This window comes from Nanorana parkeri, unplaced genomic scaffold (genome assembly GCF_000935625.1).
Source record: "Nanorana parkeri isolate BGI_ZX_2015 unplaced genomic scaffold, ASM93562v1 scaffold342, whole genome shotgun sequence".
NCBI lineage: Eukaryota > Metazoa > Chordata > Amphibia > Anura > Dicroglossidae > Nanorana > Nanorana parkeri.
Window position 1 is genome coordinate 223,751 of NW_017306610.1, and position 22,675 is coordinate 246,425.

A 22,675-nucleotide genomic window follows, 5' to 3' on the forward strand; every position below is an offset into this window, starting at 1 on the left:
GTTACAGTGATGTTCGACTGAGAACAATTTGTGAATGATAAGGAAACTAGCTCCCATATGTGGTAATATTTTTACTACTGGCCAGGGGCATAACTAGAAATCACAGGGCCCCATAGCAAGATTTTATATGGGGCCCCCCCACAAAAAAAGTACCTACCTCCAGAACATGTTCTTGAGCCATCTTGGTCTCCCTTCAGCTCTGCTCCTGAAGTCAGAGCCAAAGAAGCAATCACTCCACCGCTGACTGCTGCAGAAGTGCACCATAGACCCTGCAGAGCCCACCTGAGACCCCACACAGCCCTCCTGAGAGTAACCCTGCAGAGCCCACCATGGATCCTGTACAGCCCACCTGAGACTCTCTATGGGCTCTGTAGGGTCTCAGGTGGGCTTGTCAGGGTAGCTTTCCCTGCACATGTGCACTCCTCTTACCTGTCAGCCCCGAGCCACCCACTGCTCGGCCCAAGCTTCCTCCTTCACGACCCCCACCAGACCAGTGCTGCAGGGCCCTGGCCTCCTTCCCTGCTACCAGACTAGCACTGCAAGGCCCTGGCCTCCTCCTCCACTGCCGGAATGGTCCTGCATGGCTCCAGTCTCCTCCTTTGCCAGACCGGCACTGCAGGGTCGCGGCCTCCTCCTCTGCCAGACCAGTGCAGCAGGGCCCCGGCCTCCTCCACCTCTGCTGATGGGCTCCCGGCCTCCTCCTTCATGGCCCCCACCAGACCAGTGCTGCAGGGCCCCAGCCTCCTTCTTTGCTACCAGACCACCACTGTAGGGCCCCGTCCTCCTCCACTGTCAGAACGGTCCTGCAGGGCCCCAGCCTCCTCTGCTGGACTAGCGCTGCAGAGCCCCGGACTCCTCCACCTCCGCTGCTGGGCCCCCCTCTTCCCCTGGCCTCATAGCAATGGCATGGGTCACTATGGCGGTAATTGCGCCACTGGCCCACCTTTTAATCACCACTGCTACTGGCCCACCTTTTAATCACCAGAAACACTTTACCTGGGTATCAAAAGCAATACTGCTTTTGATACCTTTGCAATAGAAATGCAATTTTTTCCTGTTCCTGCAGTAGCTTCAGAAATTCAGCTTACAGACCAAACTAACAGACAGTTGATCCCGCTAGGAGCATGTGTGGGGTGAGGTGACATTTCTATGGTGTATACATATGTCCAGAAATTTAACTGGTGTCCTTCAGGAGGTATATATCCTATCTTTAGTGGTTAGGTCAGGAATTTTCAGTACTTATCTTTTATGACCGTGTGAGCATATGTGAATTAGATTTGAGTAGATCCAGACCCAGTCACTTTACAATCTCGTATACAATTTTCAATGTCAATGTAACTTTCAAAAGTTGTCTTTATTCTATTCAAATTTACAGCATTGAATAAATGTATTTTCTCAGGCACTTCTTATTATGGGATGACAACTGTCTTCCAGTTGCTCTACTGTGTTGTTTTTTTCTCTCTCTCTCTCTCTCTCTCTCACACTCACTCACTCACTCACTCACTCTCACACACACACACACACACACACGCACACGCACCTAGTGGAAGTCTACAAAGCTGCAATTCTGACACACACTGCCCAGACATGGACCATGTTTGTCATTATCAGGAAGCCGATCTAAACAATGATGTGTTGCTTACACTGGAGTGAGTGCATGTAGACAGGAAGTGGCTAAAATAGGCTGGACAAGATCAGCCGCACTCAGATGTAAAGCAGGATGAAATAAATTTTATATAGAAACCATATACGAGTTGCCTCAATGTAGTGCGTTCTTGATATGTCCTGAGTGCTGCGATCATTAACTTCTGTGCACGTGCAAGATGCTGATCCTGCAAGAAGACCCTTCTAAAGATATTTTTAGATTGTTTGCTTTTTAATTTGTACTTTTACATTTTAGACTGGGATGCTTTGAGATTTTGCATTCTTTGCAAACTGCTGTTCTAGAGTCCGCGTGGAAATGTCTTCAACAAATTTTCACATCTAGTCAATCTCCCTTTTAAAAACTGCTTGATCCCTGTCAGGTTGAGTAGCTATTTTTCATGTCCAGCCATACATTTTCTGTCGGATTGAGATATTGGCTGTGATTCTGCCATTCCAGAACATTGTTTTTAAGCTGCAAACTTGTATACAGTAGTTTTGGATTTATGCTTGGGGTCATTGTCTTGCTGCAAGACTAATCTTCTCCCAATGCTCAGGTATCTTGGTGACTTTAACAGGTCTTCCTCCAGAGGGTGAATAGTTATATTGTAACTGTGTCTAACTCTTACTACCCTGACAGATCAATTGTCTGTCCCCTTTGGCTTTGTCGAATATGAGAAAGCAGCGAAGCCTGGCTTATGTGAATTTTGGCATTCTCGGGTCAGTTCTTGTTTTATAAAGTGGTTTTATGGAGTGTTGCAGATGCTGACTTTTTTTTTTTTTTAAAGCGCCAGGTCTTTACAGCTGGTTTATTGTTGAATGTATCAAGCACACAAAGAAGCAAAAAACTTGCAAGAAGACAAAAATTCAAAGGTATTGTTGTGTTTTTCACTGTTAGGGTGTCAATACACACTAAACAGGTTTGCAATTTCACTTTAACCCTGATTGTGAGACTGTTCTCCTGGCTATGGTTACCCTTCTCTCTACTCACTTTTCTCCCAAGACATCTAGAAAAAGTAATGCCTTTTTTTACATTGCTGATAGGTGCAATTAGGGCGCCTGTCATTACCTACCCAGGAGAATTACCTTCCACAGGGACACTTTAGTGCTTTGGTGTCTATATGTAGTAAGGAGGTCATAAGCTTCCCTTATTTGGTTTCCCACACAGGTGTTGTATATTGGGAAGACATTCCCTATAATATATATTATTTCCTTTAAATGAAAGAATAAGGAAGATAAATAATTTTATGAACTAATCAAATGGATTATTGCCAGCTTTTCCAACGAGCAATTTGTGGAAATGTGCTTGGCCATATACATGCTTTGTATTTAGTAAGATATAGATTTCCTTCCATTGGATGTAATAAAACAGAAAGCTACTGTAGCTAATAAGTCTTGTCAGTAAGATTGCACTGTAGTATGGATTGCCCTGTGCATGAGTGGTCTGATTGGTCATGGAATATTAATTGGCCATGGACTGCAGTCTTTGGTGTTATGGCTTTAGTTTGACAAGAATGATAGGTTTCATTTGCATGCTAAAGCTTTAGCTGTCCGTTTAAGATGGATGATGGGTCCCTGCCTCATCCGTCACCACTTCTTTACTTTTCCAGTAGATGAAAAGAAAAAAATTAAGGAGTCAAACAGATAAAAATGTCATAAACTGCACACTGCAGATATCCTTGAACTTAAAGGTGATATGAAAGCATCATTCCTTCAAAATGTTCTTGTGCTTTATATTTATATTACAATAGAACACATAAGGTAAAATCTGCTCCTCTGGAAGTTTGCAGATCTACTTTTGTGATCCAAGTTCACCAGGTTTGGATCCAGCAGTTTGATTTTTTTTTTTTATATAATAAATAATCTACACTGTCTAATAATACCGGCTAAACAAACTAGACACTGGTAGATATATTTTCAGGGCAGGAAGGCTACGAGTATATGCCCCCTGCTATAGTAATACCAGCCTGTTTATCGTGCAGTCAACTGGTATCGACTTCATTAAATATCTCTGTCTAAAATAATAAAAGTGTCTAAAAAAAAAATAATAATAAAAGTTGGGCAATTACTCATACCTAATTTCATAGGTCAATAACTTCTGTTATTACTTTGGTTTTGGTGTTATTGTTTTTCTTTTTTAACTCTGGTGGTGCAGTGGTTCTTGGATAAGTACTAGATTCCAGTAGGCTGCAGTAGGCCAGAAGAGTGTACAGCAACCAGACCCACAAATGTTTGTCTGATCAATATGCAGCAGTAACACAGCTGTGTCCCAACTTTGTGATTTCTGATACACCCACATCCATCAACGAGTATCTAGGAGTATGAAATTCCTGGGAAGCTGTGTTTCTTTTTACTATGTCAGTGGCTCCTGATTCAGGATGCATGCAACATCTTGTTACCATTTGATCAATGTTCAGATTTTTAGAGACTAAAATTGTATAGTCTCGATGCAAACTATGAAAGCAGCTTAAGTAGGCTACAGCTTAAGAGGAACAGAGCAGGGAGGTTTTCATTAAAAAATCAGTTTGAGTGCATTATTTGAGTGCATTGTTTCACAGAAAACAAACAGAAATATTGTACAGGCTGTATTTAGATTATATAAGCCGTTTTTTATAGTTCATAGCTTAAAAGAGGGACCAGGGAAGTTTTAAACAAGAAATCACAATAGTGTATCATTTTACAAAAATGGCATATATATTGTACTGACTCTATACACACTGACTTTATATGTTTAAGCACTTTTGCTAGCTGGCAGTTTTAAGAAGAGAGAAACCAGCCAGCTTTTAATCCAGAAATTAACATGACAGTATGTTTCATTGATAAAAGCCACCAAAATAGTGGTGTGACTCCCTGCAAAGTATTCAGACACTTTTACTAGACTACATTTTGAACAGAACATACCAGCAAGCTTTTAATAAAAGAATTAACACCAGAGTGGCTTTATTTTACTGAAAATATACACAAAAATGTTGTAGTACCTATGTACGCAGTATGCAGAGATTTCAAACAGGTGAGTCAAAAATGCAATTATGCCTGTAAACTGCATAGCCACCACACTGTAAATACAGAGCTAGAGAAATCTAGGTCACCATGGCAACCAGAATATTCTGCCCTGAAACTCTTTCAGACCTGCCATACTGTGCACACTGCTGTGAAGTGAGGCCTGGCCTCTTCAGTGCTCATTGTCTCAGTTCTAAACTGGGGTGAGAACTGTACAGTAAATCTGGCTTGCCAGGTGTGGGTTATTTCTGTCAATACAACTGCAATGGGGTTTGTTGGGGGAGGGGAAGGGTGACGAAAACATAAAAGCTGTGTTTTTTAAAGAATTGGTTGGTGGAATTATTGTTGTAATTTATTTCCAGAGATTTGTTGCTTCAGATTCAGGGGCTGACTGGCAAATTTTAGCCCAGGGGGCAAGTACAACCCAGAGGCCCATGGTGCAGCGACTTGGCCCACTTCCCACTTTGCCTCTTCCCCTGCACCCACTTGCCACTTTTGCCATCCATGTAACAGTTGTGTGAATGGTCGGGTGATGTGAGGACTCAGTAGGAGGTCCATGAAAGGGGTGACTGGCTGGGGGATGGTACTCTCCTCCCACTGGGCTCCCTAAATTGTTCTGGTCTTACTCCGCTTCATGTACGGTACTTAGGCACTCTGACCCACTGTGGGCCACCGAACTTCTAGGCTGTGAGCTGTTGGTAGGATAGTGGGAGGAGCCAGACAGTGTCAAAGTCAGTGTTCTATAAACTTTCTCGACCGCGTCACTTACGGTGGGGCCGTGTCATTCGAATGACCCCCTTTCTCCATGCACACCTGGAAGTAACGCAGTAGATACATTTCTGGGTTGAGGAAAACTATAGTACACCAGTAGCAGCGGGATACCTTGTCAGTGTATTACACGACCGCTAGTCTGCCACTGACTCCAAGCTGTAGAGGGACTACAAATCTGAGCACATTATATAGCAATGTAGAATACCATCAACTAGATAGGACTACAATTCCCAGCAATACATTATACAGCAGTGCAGAATAATACCATCAGCTATAGAGGACTACAAATTCCAGCAATACATTATACAGCAGTGCAGAATAATAGTATATTCATTTGCTACATAATTTTTGCTGCTGCTATGCGGTGTAAGCCTGATGTCTTGATCAGAAGGTCTCAGGAGGTGTGTGGAGGGTCTCAGAAGGGTTGGGGAGGGTCTCAGCAGGGGGAGATGTGCGGGCAAGGGAAGAGCTGTAAGGAGGACATAACGCAGCCGAATCAATTTGAAAAATTAAAGCACTGGTATCAGTTTTTAGCATCAGCGCACTCTCACCAATACTGGTGTCAGGGCATCGCTGGTCTGAAGGTCTTTGTAGGTGCCAAAAATCATGTGTAATAACACTAGCTAGGACTCATGCGCGCCCAGGCTTGCTCCGCTCTCCTTCTGCTTTTTCTGTGAAGAGTTTATAACGCAGAGTGCAGGAGTCAGTGGTGTAATGCAGTGTTAGCGGTGTGATGCACAGGGCAGAGGTTAGCAGTGTAACGCAAAGTGCAGAGAACAGCACTGTGACACAGAGGTCAGTGGTATAACGCACAGTGCAGAGATCAGTGGTGTAATGTAGAGGTCAGTATGTAAGCAGTGCAGAAGTCAGTGGTGTAATGTAGAGGTTAGTATGTACACAGTGCAGAGGCCAGCGGTGTAATATAGAGTTCAGTATAACGCAGCACAGAGGTCAGCAGTGTAATGTAGAGGTCAGTATGTACGCAGTGCAGAAGTCAGCAGTGTAATGTAGAGGTCAGTATGTACGCAGTGCAGAAGTCAGCAGTGTAATGTAGAGGTCAGTATGTACGCAGTGCAGAAGTCAGCAGTGTAATGTAGAGGTCAGTATGTACGCAGTGCAGAAGTCAGCAGTGTAATGTAGAGGTCAGTATGTACGCAGTGCAGAAGTCAGCAGTGTAATGTAGAGGTCAGTATGTACGCAGTGCAGAAGTCAGCAGTGTAATGTAGAGGTCAGTATGTACGCAGTGCAGAAGTCAGCAGTGTAATGTAGAGGTCAGTATGTACGCAGTGCAGAAGTCAGCAGTGTAATGTAGAGGTCAGTATGTACGCAGTGCAGAAGTCAGCAGTGTAATGTAGAGGTCAGTATGTACGCAGTGCAGAAGTCAGCAGTGTAATGTAGAGGTCAGTATGTACGCAGTGCAGAAGTCAGCAGTGTAATGTAGAGGTCAGTATGTACGCAGTGCAGAAGTCAGCAGTGTAATGTAGAGGTCAGTATGTACGCAGTGCAGAAGTCAGCAGTGTAATGTAGAGGTCAGTATGTACGCAGTGCAGAAGTCAGCAGTGTAATGTAGAGGTCAGTATGTACGCAGTGCAGAAGTCAGCAGTGTAATGTAGAGGTCAGTATGTACGCAGTGCAGAAGTCAGCAGTGTAATGTAGAGGTCAGTATGTACGCAGTGCAGAAGTCAGCAGTGTAATGTAGAGGTCAGTATGTACGCAGTGCAGAAGTCAGCAGTGTAATGTAGAGGTCAGTATGTACGCAGTGCAGAAGTCAGCAGTGTAATGTAGAGGTCAGTATGTACGCAGTGCAGAAGTCAGCAGTGTAATGTAGAGGTCAGTATGTACGCAGTGCAGAAGTCAGCAGTGTAATGTAGAGGTCAGTATGTACGCAGTGCAGAAGTCAGCAGTGTAATGTAGAGGTCAGTATGTACGCAGTGCAGAAGTCAGCAGTGTAATGTAGAGGTCAGTATGTACGCAGTGCAGAAGTCAGCAGTGTAATGTAGAGGTCAGTATGTACGCAGTGCAGAAGTCAGCAGTGTAATGTAGAGGTCAGTATGTACGCAGTGCAGAAGTCAGCAGTGTAATGTAGAGGTCAGTATGTACGCAGTGCAGAAGTCAGCAGTGTAATGTAGAGGTCAGTATGTACGCAGTGCAGAAGTCAGCAGTGTAATGTAGAGGTCAGTATGTACGCAGTGCAGAAGTCAGCAGTGTAATGTAGAGGTCAGTATGTACGCAGTGCAGAAGTCAGCAGTGTAATGTAGAGGTCAGTATGTACGCAGTGCAGAAGTCAGCAGTGTAATGTAGAGGTCAGTATGTACGCAGTGCAGAAGTCAGCAGTGTAATGTAGAGGTCAGTATGTACGCAGTGCAGAAGTCAGCAGTGTAATGTAGAGGTCAGTATGTGCGCAGTGCAAAGGTCAGCAGTGTAGTGTAGAGGTCAGAAAGTACGCAGTGCAGAGGCCAGCGGTGTAATGTAGAGGTCAGTATGTATGCAGTGTAGAGGCCAGTGGTCAGTATGTATGCAGTGCAGAGGCTAGTGGGAGAATATAGAGGTCAGCGGTCAGTATGTACGCAGTTCAGAGGTCACGCAGAAAGAACAGGTACTTACAGTGGTACCTTGCCTTCCTTCTTCAGGTCCTGTGCCCTCTTCTCTTCCTCTCCTGGTGGTGGGGGGAGGGGAGGAGCAGTGAAGTTGCCTGCATGTCCTGAGGCGATGCCTTCAGTCGCCTTGTGGTGTCTCCTGCCTTTTGGTCCCGCGCAGCATAACTCTGCTGCCAGCCAATCGTGTGCAGTCTCCCTCCCAGCCTATAGCAGCTGAAAGTTGCTGCCGTCCGTGGCCGCCGGGGAGCCCGATCGGTACACGGGCAGCAAAGACTTCCTCTCCTCCTGTAAAAACGGCCGGCGCCGCTGCAGCGGAAACACTTCTTTTATCTCTCCCCTTTCGGCCACTGCAGCAGAGCGGCCGAGAGTGGAGAGATAAAAAAGAGTGATTACTGCTGCGGCGGCGCCGGCAGTGGCTGTTTTTAAAGGCATCAGAGAGGCCCGGGGGGCAATTGCCACCCTGCACCCCGGCCCAGTCCGCCCCGGTTCAGATTGGAGATGGGCAAACTTTTTTAAAAGACTTTCTTCTCTCCAACCTTTCTGATTTTTACCTTCACTATGTCCTAGCAATTGCTAGCATTTTATCCTGTAAAATGGAGCAAAATGTGAAATATTTGTTGCTAGTGAGTATATTGGTGAGGAGCACATATTCCACTTAATGCAGTCTGTGCACATTTATAATGTTACTTTGACAAGTACCACCTACCTGAACATTGTTGCTGACTATGTACACCCTTCATGGAAACGGTATTCCCTGATGGCAGTGGTCTCTTTCAGCAGCACAATGCGCCCTTCTGCACTACAAAAATGATTCAAGAATGGTTTAAGGAACACAACGGGTTTAAGGTGTTGACTTGGCCTCCAAATTCTCTAGATCTCAATCCAATCAAGTCCGATCCATAGATGCCCCACCTCGTAACTTTCAGGACTGAAAGGATCTGCTACTGATGGCTTGGTGTCAGATACTACAGCATACCTTCAGAGGTCCAGTAGCAGCTTGTTTATAGTAAAATAATTCAATAATTTTGAAAGGATTCTGCATACAGAGTTTCCTGGGGGGGTGAGGGTTGTGCTCCTTATACTAGGTTATGCTCCCATGTGTTTTGGACTTGGAAATAAGTGGCTTCTGAATGGCTAATTTGCTTTACAATATATCAAAATGCAAATTGCAGCCCTTCTTTCATAGCTGATGCTGATCTCTAATGATTTAGTTACTTCAAAGTTAAATCCTATTTCTTGTGATGTTGGTTTTGTCCTCCCTTATATACAACACGTGTGGAAGATTTGTCTGCTTTATCGAATCTCTTCAGGTTGTTGCCTGCAGGGGTCTCAAAGTAAAGGCCCGGGGGTTCAATTCGAGCAGGCCAGCGAACCGCTACCATGCGGCCCGCAGCTGGCTGACAAGTCAGGCATGCAGTCACTGATTGTGTACATGACTTGTGAGAACAGCTATATGGTCTGCATCTCTGTCAGATGCAGACCGCATAGCTGCTCCTGACAGTGCTGGCACTCAGTAGTTCCTTTTGGATGGCACTCTGACAGCCTTCACTGAGCGCTGGCCGAAAGGAAGGATTAGTAATGTCTGTACCAGCCAAAGGTGCAGACCGTACTAATCCTCCACTGGACCACCAGGGAATGTGTCAGATGAAATGGAGACAGTGTGCACCAGCCAGAAGCAAGGAAAGGTTCCCACTCGACCACCAGGCAATGTGGCCCCTCCCTGCAAAAAATTTAAACAGGTGAGGGGGCTCTTTCTTTTATTTTATGTGTGAGTGCGGGGGGAGGGGGTGTATTATTGTGTATTAGGGTGTGTGTGTGTGTGGGGGGGGTATTTGTGTGTGTATGTTTTGTCTCTGTTTTAGTGTGTGTATGTACAACAGGTTTTTGGGGCTTGAAATGGACAAAGTTAATTGTTAAAGGGCATGTGCTGTCTGTAGAGTAGGCTGAAGGAATCTGGTAAGGAATCTTAGGTTTTGAAAAGGTACCAAGAAACCAATAGGATGGCTATTGCGGAGCACATTTCAAACCAAGAACAATTCCCTTTCATTCTCAAGACAGCACATATGAGAAACAGACCCACTTATTCCTATGTGTCATCCCACACAGTCACTTCACTATTCACTACAGTTATATTTCATTCTCAGGACAGCATATCTGAGAGACAAACTCACTTTTTTTTTAACAGGGCTTTTATGTGCCCTTGAGGAGGAAGAACAGCAGTAGAAAGAGGAGTATTTCCTGGTGTCTCAGGGCTTGCAGCATCTTTTTACAATGAATGATGAGGAGGACAGAGGCTCACTTCCAGGGCTACGTAATACCTCTGAACCCTGGGAGTTGTATGTGGTTGTAGTAGGATCATTTAGGACCCCATTGTTCTCAGCATCACTGAGTAATCGGGGGCCTTTGCTGCAGAATGGGCGCAATTTTTTTGCAGTGCCTGCACAAGCGCCTCAGGCTCTGGGCCATGAAGGAGAGGAACCATTACTGGTTAGCCACACTTTTTAATCCCTGGTTTTAAAGTAAAATGGCAAAAACCCATCCTGCCATCCCAAGGTGAGCATAAAATGGAAGAGGTGCTATGGAGGAGATACTGCCAATCTCTAGAAAGGTGGCTAACATGTCTCTGATCCCCCTGGTTGCTCAAAGGAGGAGCAGTGGTAGTGGTGGCTGCCTCTCTAATGTTTTAAAGTCTTTCTTTTAATAAACCATTGAAGGGAATTTATCAAAACTTGAGCAGACAAAAACCTGGAGCAGCTGTGCATGGTAACCAATCAGTCTATCGCTTTCATTTTCAAAGCTTAACTGAACACACTGAAAAGAGAAGCTGATTGGTTGCTATGGTCAAGTGCTCCAGATTTTGTCTGCTCCAGTTTTGATAAATTCCCTCCATTCACTCCATCTGTCAAATATACATTTCATGAGCAGGACACCAACAGAACCTCAAGGACACCCAAAATCCTTGTCTTCCGCACTGTTGCATCACAGTTCACCTTGGCATTGTTCGTCAGTAAAAATTGGCAGGTGTCCGGAATGTGGGGTGACAACTATTGGGTTTGCTAAATGTAGTGTGACAGATGGTGGGTTTTCACCACCATGTGTATTACATACTTCTGACCTTTGCACTCTGCAATATTTACTACTAACCACTGCACTCTGTATACTACTGACTTCTGAAATTAGCATTACTTACTACAGACCTCTAACTTTATGATACTACTATACTTTGCGTTACTTTCTCCTGACCCCTGCAGTCTGCATTGCATACTACAGACCCCCTGAACTGTGCACTACCTAGTCCTGACCCTTCAAACCTTCCTTTATTTTAAATGGGACCCTGCTAGGTTATCTCCTTTATAAAAAGCACCCTTCTGATCTTTGATCTCTTCAACGTTGCTCAGGTAGATCACCTAGATTGCCTACCCCTGTTATATGCATATTTGCATAGTTCCAGTGTCTTCGGGTTTTTTTTTTTTTTTATTTGGTTCCTATTTTATACAATATATTTGCCACTAAAATATCAAAACATAGATCAGTGTGAATATAAATAACTCACTGGTTATTCATTTTTTAAAGTCAATGCAAGTACGCTGTGGTTTGTGGAAAAACGTTGAACTGCTTTTTTCTCTATGAATATTGTTTTAATTTTAAAACATCACCAATGTAAAATAGTCCAGACTTCTGCAAATAGCTCATAAACATATTGCGGACGCTTAAGCCAATGGATAATGTGGCAAACCCTAAGCAAGTCCACTATTTGATAGAGTGCCCATAGCTCTATGACATTGTGTAGGTCTACATAGCAGTGTGTGACATCTGGTGCTTGTAACTTTGAGTGATGCCTCGGGTCCTGCTATCAGTACTGGCTGTGCTGCTGTTGCTGACACTTTCCGTAGCTAGTAAAACAATTCTCTCTGACAGGACAGCAGAGCCTAAAAATAATACTGCAGCATTAAACACCCAAAACAGCTTCTGTGCAAATAGTATTTTTTTTCTTAGTAGACTGTCACTGAAGTTATTCTAGTCTCTATGTACAATTAGCTTTTTTATATACAGTATGATGGCAAATTGAAGCAACTCAGAAAAATGTTGATGTTTTATCTGAGTGATACTGCAGCAGATTTACTTAGAACTGAAATTGTTAACACAATAAATTGTGTGAATATTCACTTCAGTTATCCAATCATGTTCAGATGCAATAAGTTAACAAGGATATTATGTTGACACGATTGTTTCATTGAAGTGTGCTATTGTTTGAACATTCTTTTTCTTGAACTTTTTTAGTAACTCAGCCTTAATGTTTAGCCTCCTTGTAAAGGCATACATTGCTTAGAATTATTCATGGCGAGTTAGCTGTGCAGTTGCTTGACATGCATCCTAAATATGTTCCTAAAATGCATCATCCAACCACAGTGCTGGTATTCCTGATGTTTTCACAAATATAAGGTTAATAAGCTTTTCAAAGCAGCATTATCAGACTGGTTTATACCTAAGCACGTTCCAGCTGGGAACTATTAAACTTAACTGGTGACCACTTGACAAAATAGTCTCTGGACAGTGCTTTGCTGGAGCCATGTAGTCAAGGCTGGGTCCACACTGTGTATTGCTGCAATGCATGTTATTGATTGTGTTACTGCAATATGCTAGAACCTCAAGTTATGCATTGGTGTGCTGCAGCGCCATTCATTCTTATGGGCAACACACAGCATAATGCATGTCAGTACGCTGTAACAGTGTAAACTACTAAATCATTTGAAATTCGAGCCAAAGGTGGCCCTGTCCTCAGCACATGGCTGGCCAAAAGTTGATTTAAAAACTGACTGAGCTGGGTGGAAATGTATTGCCTGAACAGTGACTGCATCTTATCAGATGCAGTCCCTGTTTAAGTATTCAGACAGTTGAGGGTGCTGAGGCTGCCTGAATACAATAGATGCATTGGAGAGTCCACCATCCACACTAAACCGGAATCCATTGATTATGAACAAGGGAAATCTAGCTGCACATGGCTACCAACAGCCAGAGAGGTCAAGGATGACTTGTTTTAAAACTTTTATATATCACGTTAAGAATATGTAATTTTTTATTGTTCATAATCTGGTAACAGGAACACTTAACTGTCAGGCTTTGTTCACACAGATTTTAGTTTAAATGAGCAAGCAGTGTTTACAGCAGGCTTTTACAAAGTATTTTCAAAGCTTCCAGCAAGCTTCAGGCAGCTTTGTTAAAGCTTTTAAAGCAACCTTCAGCTCCAGTTTGAAGATTTTTAACACAGCTCTAAATAGATGTGCTGTCTGTCACTGTAAACAAGCTGCTAGCAGGCTTCAGTAAGATTCAGCACTGCTTGAAACTTGATTAAAGTTTGCTTGATTATGAAAGATCTTAAAATTATAGTCATAAATAGAATAAAAAGAAATCGCTGTGGTGTTACCTATGCTATTCATCAAAGAGAAATTATAGTGTATTTTTAGTGAGCAGATGTTTCGCGTGATTCTTACAGTTTATAACCTAAAGTCTTTCTTGATGTGACGTTCCCATTTTAAAAGCCTGACTTACATTGAAAGAAGCGACAGAAAATCTCAATCATTTTTTACAACTACACATAAGCAGTGACTACATATTAAATAAACAAATATGGCTTCCCCCATGTATGTGGGATGCCCTGTAGGGGTGCATTTCTGTGCATGTTGAGGACATTTCACTTCCCCAAGTGGCTTCCTGACTTTACATGTGGTTATAAACGATGGGGTATATTACACTCATTTTAATTGAGGAAGACACCTGGACAAGTGAAATGTTTTCAACATTACTAAACTAGGCCTAATGAATGTGACTAACCACTACTTGTGATTAGAGTACATGTTGATGCCAATTTGAGTCTTACCATTTATCTTCTTTATACCCTGTAGCACCATATGTTATGATTTCAAACCAATTTTCACCTCCAAATGTCTTCAAATACCATTTTCTCTTAGTGCCTTAGTGCCTTCCCAATCTAGAGCTATGTGTTGGCAGAGAGGCGTAATGGCCACACACCTCATAAAAAAAAAAACATCCTTATGTACACCTGTAGTAATTGGGAAGAGTGTGGGTTCCTTGTTTGGTTGCAGGCTGGCTGGCAGGTTGAGGCTGGGGAATTTTTGTGTTTTGTATAAGAGTGTGGGTGTGCCTGACTAGTTCTATTAAATTACAGTATTCACTGGGCTACATTGTCATACAAAACGTTAGGTAAAGGGAGAGGTCTGTGTTAGGGTAGCTTTTAGCTAAAGGTCATGGGTTTCCACAATGTAATTTGCATTTCTTTTCAGCACTGAAAGTACTGTGCAGAGACTGTAGTTACAAAAAATAATGGTGTAATGCCCATTCTTTGTAGTATGCTGCTAAACAACTTGACTATTTATTGAACAAGTATGCTTACCTTTTGTGCTTATATACTAAAAAAAGGATATGCCCTTTTCCCAAAACAAGTTACATTTCTAATATTTAACTTTAAAAAAGGACATTTTCTTTATATATGCCCTAACATTTACTTAGTACCAAAGCTGGTCTCAAACAATATTTTGATTTGTTGTACATTAAAAATCACATAGCAGCAGCTTCAATGACTATGTTTTTTGAGTCTGCTGTGTCAAATTTTAGGAGTCGAATTTTGACCTAGACCACTTCTGTCTTAAATTTATTGTATCTGGTAAATGCACCTGTCAGAGTGACCTATCTATAATAATTCACTGGGATTGAAAATTCGCTGTTTAATATATTCTGTATAGATAGCTTCACAGTCAACACAGGCAGACTTTATGATGATGTTTACACTGTATCAAGTGTAGCAAAATTAAATGCCTTGCATGATAGAATGTTTCCTATCCTGTAATTTGTCTCCGAGTTCCATTACAGTCTCCTGTTTTCTCTTCTAGCTTTACTCACAGCGAAGCCTCCTAAACCATTGTTCCCTGTGGAGAACCAGCCAAGTGTTATAGATGTCCAGCTGGGTAAGTCCCCTTCTGGGAAAAATAGATTCTAAACGTCCACTCCATTAACAGATTGGAAAAATTGCACGTAGGAAGGGAAGGTTTATTGCCACGGTTATTACATGCAAATCAATTTGCTACTACCCATTTATAATGCTTGAGTATATTGTAGCAGTCGTTTAAGTATATGGGTTTGCTTAGTGGCAGAGACTGTTAATTGGTTAAGCTGCATATTAAATACAGTATATGCAATGTTTGCATTTCTGTTTTATGTTGGAAGATTAAAAGGAATTTATTAAATTCCAGCTGTACTAACGTATACTTTGGAATTACTGCTAATGTATTATCTCTTGAACACTGATGGGATTGACTGCTATTAGCAAAAAACAGCATTGTCAATTTGTGCATTTTATTTCTTGTATATCATTATGCGTGGCTACTTGAATTTTAATCAGAAACATTTAACTATGTAACAATAGGCCTGTATTAGATGTGAACAAATATTATTTTTGTGTCTTTGATAGTGTCCTGGTATTAGTGAGACTGGAGGCCAGAGGGTCTTAAATGACCATAGGCCAGTAATTGTGGGAGCAAAAGAAAGATGAATGCCATCGGGGGAGGGGGGGCTAGGAGAAAGATGCCGGAGAATTTAAGTAGTACTCACAACCAGATGGACACGATAAATGATCAGGCACAATCCTGTTTTTGAAGGCGTATGTTATGAGGCTGCCATGTTTACCCTTACTTAGTGAGTCACTGATCTGTAAGAATAATGCACTGTATAAGCTAGAACATCTAATATGAATGATAATATAACATGTATTAAGTAAAACATCACAAAAGAGCCAGCAACTGCAGCCTGATGGTCCCCTTTGATGTGTACTTCTAACAAAAGTAAGCTTCTCCATCAGCAATGGCTAGACATTTGTTCTTGTGATAAGCCATTTTTATTCCTATTTGCAATGGCTAACTGCTCATTAATGTTTTTATATTGTGTTATTCCACATGCCTATTACAAAAGTATGATTCTGGTTATGTACTTTTAATGAAGTTACCATTCACAGCACATGCTCCTCTTCTAAAGTCTCCTGGTTAGGCTGTGCTTCCTCCACACACATGCTGCAATTTTCATTTATATCTATGGAAATGCCTTCTATCTTTCAGCCAAGTCATGAAGGGCTTTTCCATAGGAAAGAAAATTACACCATGCGTGTGAGGAAGTAGAAACGTCTGGTTAGGAAGGAGGCTGGCTGGGCAGAACACAGAAGATCTCAGAGGAGTAGGGACAAGAATAAGACTTTTGGGGAAGGATGCAGCTACTAAAAGTATAATTATCATATAAGTCAATATTATATTTGCTATTGGGCTAACCATCGCTTACTCCCATTGCTGATTTATTTTGTAAGGCTCAAATCCGAAGGCTGTTATCCCTGGCCTTTTTATTACTGCTTAGTGATTAACCCCATGTAAAAATAAGCAACTCACCAAGTAGTAAAAGAAGAGTAAGGATTCAACCCTTGGTGCTCACACATATAAGAACTAGTCATTAGCCTGGGTTCACACCAAGGCGATAGCATTTTTTATGCGCTATTTTTGCATGATTTTTGTGCATTCTCAAGCATTTCCTATAGAGTCTATGAGGCCAAAACAAGCTGTAATATGCCAAAAAAGCTCTTGTACTTTTTCCAGCGAAAGGCGTTTTGCTTATTGCGTCAAAATGCTCAGGTGTGAACAGGGCCATAGAAATGAATGGGATTTGTGGGGGGCATCATTTTTTTTGCCTTTTTTAGGGCAGAAAAAGAGCTACAAAACACACAGTGTGAACCAGGCCTAAATGACGGCTATATTTCAAACCTGCCATATTAAATGTTGTTTCAAGAGAAATAGACTGATCCCATGTTTAATGTAATATTATAACTTGTTTTCATTTAAAGCAACTCTGTTACTATACTTTAAGAAGGAAAGTGCTGTCAGGTATAAAGTGCAGGTACCTAGAGCTTGCCTGCATATACCTGCAGCGCCCTACAAGCCCCTGTTTTGCAAAATTGCAGAGTCATTCTGATTGGCAAAACCCCAACTAGTGCTGCTGCTAGTGTTGATTTTATCCAAACCTTCCCACTCCCATGCATACCTATTGGTCAATCACTGAGATAAGCTGCCTCACTGTCCAACAGGAATGTGCAGGAAGGGACAAGCAAGCTTCAGCACTACCAGGAAATGGTGAGCTTTGCCAATCAGCATTTGGGCTTAACCAAAGGGACTTGATGGTTGCTGCAGGAATTTATAAGGGTTGCTTTGCATTTTAGAATGTATCTATTGCCTAAGATAAACCAGGGAGTTATTCATCCAATAAATGTGTGACCAAGAGCATACCAGCATGTACGGCAATGGACCTCATCTCCTGATCTCCTGATCATTTTGACATGCAGAGGAGGATTTATTAAAACTGGAGCAGACAGAACCTGGAGAAGTTGCTCATGGTGAACAATCAGCTTCTCTGTTCAAATTGTTAAACTTTGAAAATGAAAGAGAAAAGCTTATTGGTTATTGTGGGCAACTGCTCCAGATTCTGTCTGCTCCAGTTTTGATAAATTCCCCTCACAGTCTTTACTGAATAACATCTGCCTATGCATTTTTACCATATACTACATTTTAATTTCCCAGAGTTGGGGGTAGTTTTTTAAATTTATTTTATTATGAAGACCTTGGTCAAACCTTTGTAACCATTTGCAAGGACTTACACATTTTTTTTTTGCAATTATCCTTTTTCAGCTATCATGACTATATCCTTACTGTTGCTGAAAATGTGGTAATAACAGAAGCTGTGGGGGAGGTCTGTCTGTGCAGTGCATTGGGATTCTTTTTAGCAGCAAATGGGTCAGCCGTTCTTTCTTCAAGTGACAGGTTCCAGCTGACATTTTACAGAATTTCCATTTAAGATTGGAAGAATTTGTCATTTCTGGTGTCTAGAGAGCCCAGTCCACAGCTGAAAAAGTCAGCATTGTATTTGTGAGCTGTAGGCTGCTGTGTACAGGGCCTGTCCTAGCAAATTAGCACTTCTACAGGGAGTCCATAACACAATTTTGCCTGTGGCACCAAACAAGACATGTGCTGATCAAGGAGTAGCATTTGTATTCTTGCATCTGTCAGGACCAAGCAATAGGGAGATAACTATTTTAGGTAGAAAACAGGAGAAATAAATGCACTATGAGAAGTAGCTAAATACGAAGTTAACAAAGATATATTGAAGCTGTTTTACCTGCAAAATGATTTGTATTTCTGTCTAGTCACTCCTGATATTTACCCAGTCCTACCACATTTTCCCACTGCATTTAGGGCCTGTTCTCAAGACGTCTGTTTTCTGTGCTGACCTGATCCGTACACTGTGCACTAAAAATGCATCCCAATGTATCCCTATGTGTTTTATGGGCTACAGTTCTCACGTGCGCAGTCCGTTCAGGTTACGACAGAAAAAATACTGCATGTCACATTTTGTCCGGTCAGGAAACGGTCCGGAAACTCAAAACGCGTCTAAAACGCACTGCACTGCAGCTAACATACTGACAGCCGCACTTCAGCAAAAAAAAGAAAACATTTTTTTTAACTGGAATGCATAAAAAACGCGGCAAAACACATAGCACCGCGTCTGCAGATCCGCACCTGATCCGGACCTGAAAATCATGTGAACAGGCCCTTAAGCAGTGCAGCATGGCCACCTCCCTGCCCCAAGCTTCTGAATGAACAACAAAGAAACAGCATCACACTGATAAGCCATCAACTCTGCTTACTATGCTCTCTTACCTTCAAAATGTTTCTTGTTGGCACTTGTATAGCAGAGCCTGATTAGCTCCAAGTGCTTCCCCACCCTCTCATTTTCTAATTTCTACTGTACAGGTTACAGCAGGAGGTTGGGATCAAGTCAAATTCAGGTGCTTAACACTAGTTGCATTAAAACACCTAGATTTTTTTGTAATTAGTACAAAACCTTATTAATTAATATCTTCCTGAAGTTCATCTATGATTTGAAACTGTTTATCAACCGTATTATGTCTACTGTATCAGAATCCATTCAAAATGTTTGACTGGAGTGTTCCCTTTTAAACCACTAGTCTTAAGGCAGTTGAATAATGTTTCCCCATATGCAGCATATGCAAATAAAAAGCTCTATACACATAGCTGTATTTTTGCACTACGTAAAGATGCGCAAAAACAAAATGGAACCCGAGATGCGTCCGAGCTCAGAATTTCTGTGCATTTTACACATGTGCACACATATATGCGTATATGCACGTACGTGCGTACAGTACATTAAAGTTTCTGTGAAAAATTATGCATTCTGGGATTGCATACATTTCACGCATTTACACACAAATACGCGCATAGATATTCACATATATGGGACTATACGCATTTACAAATATGCATACAATTTTGCTCTTGCGTGTGAATGAAGCCTAAAGGCTAACTCCAACTGAAACTTTGGAGAAGGGTGAGAGCCCCTTTTCACAAATGAATGCTTTCCTTGTCCCTACTGTGAAGATTTAACCTTCATTTCTGTCAGGAGGGGAAGACATTGAAAAGCTCTGCATTGTGAACCTAAACAATAACAGACACAGTAGTAAGAAAAAGTAAGCGTTTACACTTCTGCTAATGTTTTTTTTTTAAATAACTGTATGTAATTTTTGTATGGCTGAAGTTATACTTTATCTACTTCATCTATTGCGGCTGATTATTCTTTTTTGGAGTAGAGCAATAATTTCACTTTTTAAGTGTGGGTTTACTGATTTAGTATTACCAGGTAATACATATATTGTTAGCTAACCAGGTTCTCTTTTTAGTGATATTGTCTTCAAAGATGATGAGCATGCTTTTACATAGTTACATAGTATTTGAGGTTGAATAAAGACATAAGTCCATCAAGTCCAACCTATTGTGTGTGTGCGTGTGTATTGGTCCCTGAGTCTTCTCATTCTTAAGAGTACCTGTACCCTTGTACATTATGGTCTCTCAATAAATCGTCAAAACGCTTCTTGAATGATTCCAGGCTATTTGCGGAAATCACTGCTTGTGGCAGCGAGTTCCAGACCCTAACCGTGCCAACTGAGAAGAACCCCCTTCGCTCCTTGTGTATGAATTTTTTTTTCTACCTGTTTTAGGTGGTGGCCTCTAGTCTTTTTTTTTTTTTTGCATGTCAACGGCATTGTAAATGCCGCTGCCACATAAGATGTCCACGTTTCGAAGAAGACCTTTGTTCGTGCATGGTTAAATTTCGTGTCCAATTTGTCCAGCATTAAAATACGGTTTATTAGGGGGAGAAATGTTTCTATAGAGGGGGGTTCCGGATCTATCCATTTGCATAGTAATGCCTTCTTAGCCGTCAGAAGACAGATATGTTCCCAGCGAGTTGGGCAAGAGGGAGTACTATCCATATTTATAAAAAAAAAAAGAATACATGAAAACCAGTTTTGCTATCTAAGCACCTCATTTTTTTCTGAGAGAGTGATTTTAATACAATGAATAAGGCATTGACTTAATTTTACGATGAAGCATTCAATAGTTTTAACATTTATTATATTTATTAGACATGGGAGGCTTGGGTCTTCCAGATATCAAATGCAATAATATATCTCCTTTACTGAGAGATTAGTTTGAATGGAATTAGGGAGGGGGCAAACAATGCTTTAGGGAAACATGAGAGCTAGAATGTTTTAAAAATGATTGGCTACATCAGGTTAAGTAATCCCCAAAAAGTAAGGGGCAACCCTTTTTATTCTTGGAGATGATATATATATATATATATATGTGTTGTTGCAGTTCAGAATGCTCTGGCCTTTTACTCTGTGTTAAATTCCCTACTCACTAAGCTAAAGCTTTGCCAGCTGGGAAATATTTCCAGACATACTGTATACCATTTTGTACTCATGAGAAATTAATGAAGAGGCACCAGGTGCATCAAGATATATCAAGGAACATTGTTGATCTCAGCCCATTGAGATTTTTAAGAATCTGGCAATTTGTTAAAAAATCTAAGAAGCTGTAAGTTTACTTATGGGTTTCAAACACATCAAGGCAATATCTTTCTTTTATAAAGAAAAAGACTTGAGTGCAGTCTAAGGCAGTGTGTCTAAGTTTAAATACAGATTTCAGAATTCCATAAACCTGGTTGTCATTGTGTCTCTTCTTTTAATGTCAAAGTTGGCTACATCAATCATTTCTATTGTGCACTGTCATTTGACATTTCACCCAAAAGCTGATGTGAGTCATCTCATTGGTAAAGACATTCTGGGGCCCTGAAGAAAATTATCTCAGGAAAAGTATGCCCCAAACACATTACAGCTGAGAATTGTTCTGCTCTGATAATGTCTACAATTTGTCAAAGGTCGAAACAACGACTGCCTTCAATTATATTTGGTAAAGGCATTTACTTTGCTGTTTTAGATACTGTGTCTAGCACTGAAGGCATAAACATTGCGTTAGAAAGCCAGACAGTATTTGTGATATTCCAAGTTGTATTTCTGTATACTTTTCCATTTAAAATTACATTACAGAGTTAATAATGCCTTAATGAGAGATTAGTACATCTGAAATTAATGTGTTTTTTTGGCTTGTTAAGTATCTGTGTTATATGAAAGAATACAAAGATAGTTTAAAGAATAAAAGCTTGCCATCATTTGACTGTGCTCTGCTCGGATATTCTGCTCGGTACCTCCAAGGTACCAAGCAGAATAGAAAATAAGTGAAATAAAAAAAGGAAAACAATAGTTGGAAACATTTTTGTTTAAATGTACAAAAATTAAAATATAATTAAAATAGTTTAAAGAAAAGAAAAAATAATTTAAAAACGCTGCCATAGCTGCCGGCAAAAGAAAAACAATTGGCCAGAGCTAGCAGTGACAGCTAGCTCTGCCCAACTGTTTCCTATTGGCTGGCACCTGCTAGAGTCTTCTAGCAAGTCCCCGTCAATGAAAAACAACTGGGCAGAGCCAGCCGGCTCCACCCAGTTGTTGTTGTTTAATGACAGATCAGCATCTCCAGGTCATTTGGGGATCTGTCATTGCAACTGGGCGGAGCGAGCCATGAGATCACATCTGGCTCTACCCAGCTGTCATTTGCAGGGAGAACGGACGGATTTCGGCTTTCACTTTGGCCCAGTCGTGCCAAAGCATATGCGTTTGGCTCGGCTGAGCCGCTCAGCCACCTTTGGCTGCTGTACGGGCTATTGTGAATAGCCTGTACAGCAGCCCTTCAGTTCAACTGAACCGAAGGGCTCTAGCGGCCGAATAGAGCCAAAGGATCAGCCGAAGCGATGGCTGTATCCTGCAGCTCAATAGTGAATAACCCCCTAAGTCTCTCTAATTTAGGATGCAGCCAGCCTGAGTGTTCTTTCTTGTCTGTGTGCTTGTTTACTGCTTCTACCAGCTGCTGTTGAGTATGTACCAGTAGTGTATGGCAGAAAGCACCTGCAGCAGCTGGTTCCCCATGTAAGAGAATTAGTGAGTGGCTAGCTGAGGGATAAGTTGAACACAGGAACCTTCCCAGCTGTCCTTCCTTAGAAAGCTGCAACCAAGATACCACTGGAACCTTGGCCCGTAAGGAGCTAAAGCTTAGTAAGATTGCCACTAGACAGCATTGCAGTCTGTAAATAAGTTGTTGTGCAAGTTATTTTTGCCAAGTGACTGGTGCTTAGGTTATTTTTACTAACAT

At 41.6% G+C, this 22,675-nt stretch overlaps 1 protein-coding gene across 1 annotated transcript in view; it reads left to right on the forward strand.

Moving 5' to 3' along the window:
- The window catches only part of IL1RAPL2 (interleukin 1 receptor accessory protein like 2), a 303,517-nt gene that overhangs the window by 135,140 nt on the left and 145,702 nt on the right, over window positions 1-22,675 (forward strand). The window contains exon 4 of the mRNA XM_018558483.1: window positions 14,918-14,992. Within this exon, the coding sequence (XP_018413985.1) occupies window positions 14,918-14,992 (75 nt within the window). The remainder of the gene's footprint in view (window positions 1-14,917; window positions 14,993-22,675) is intronic.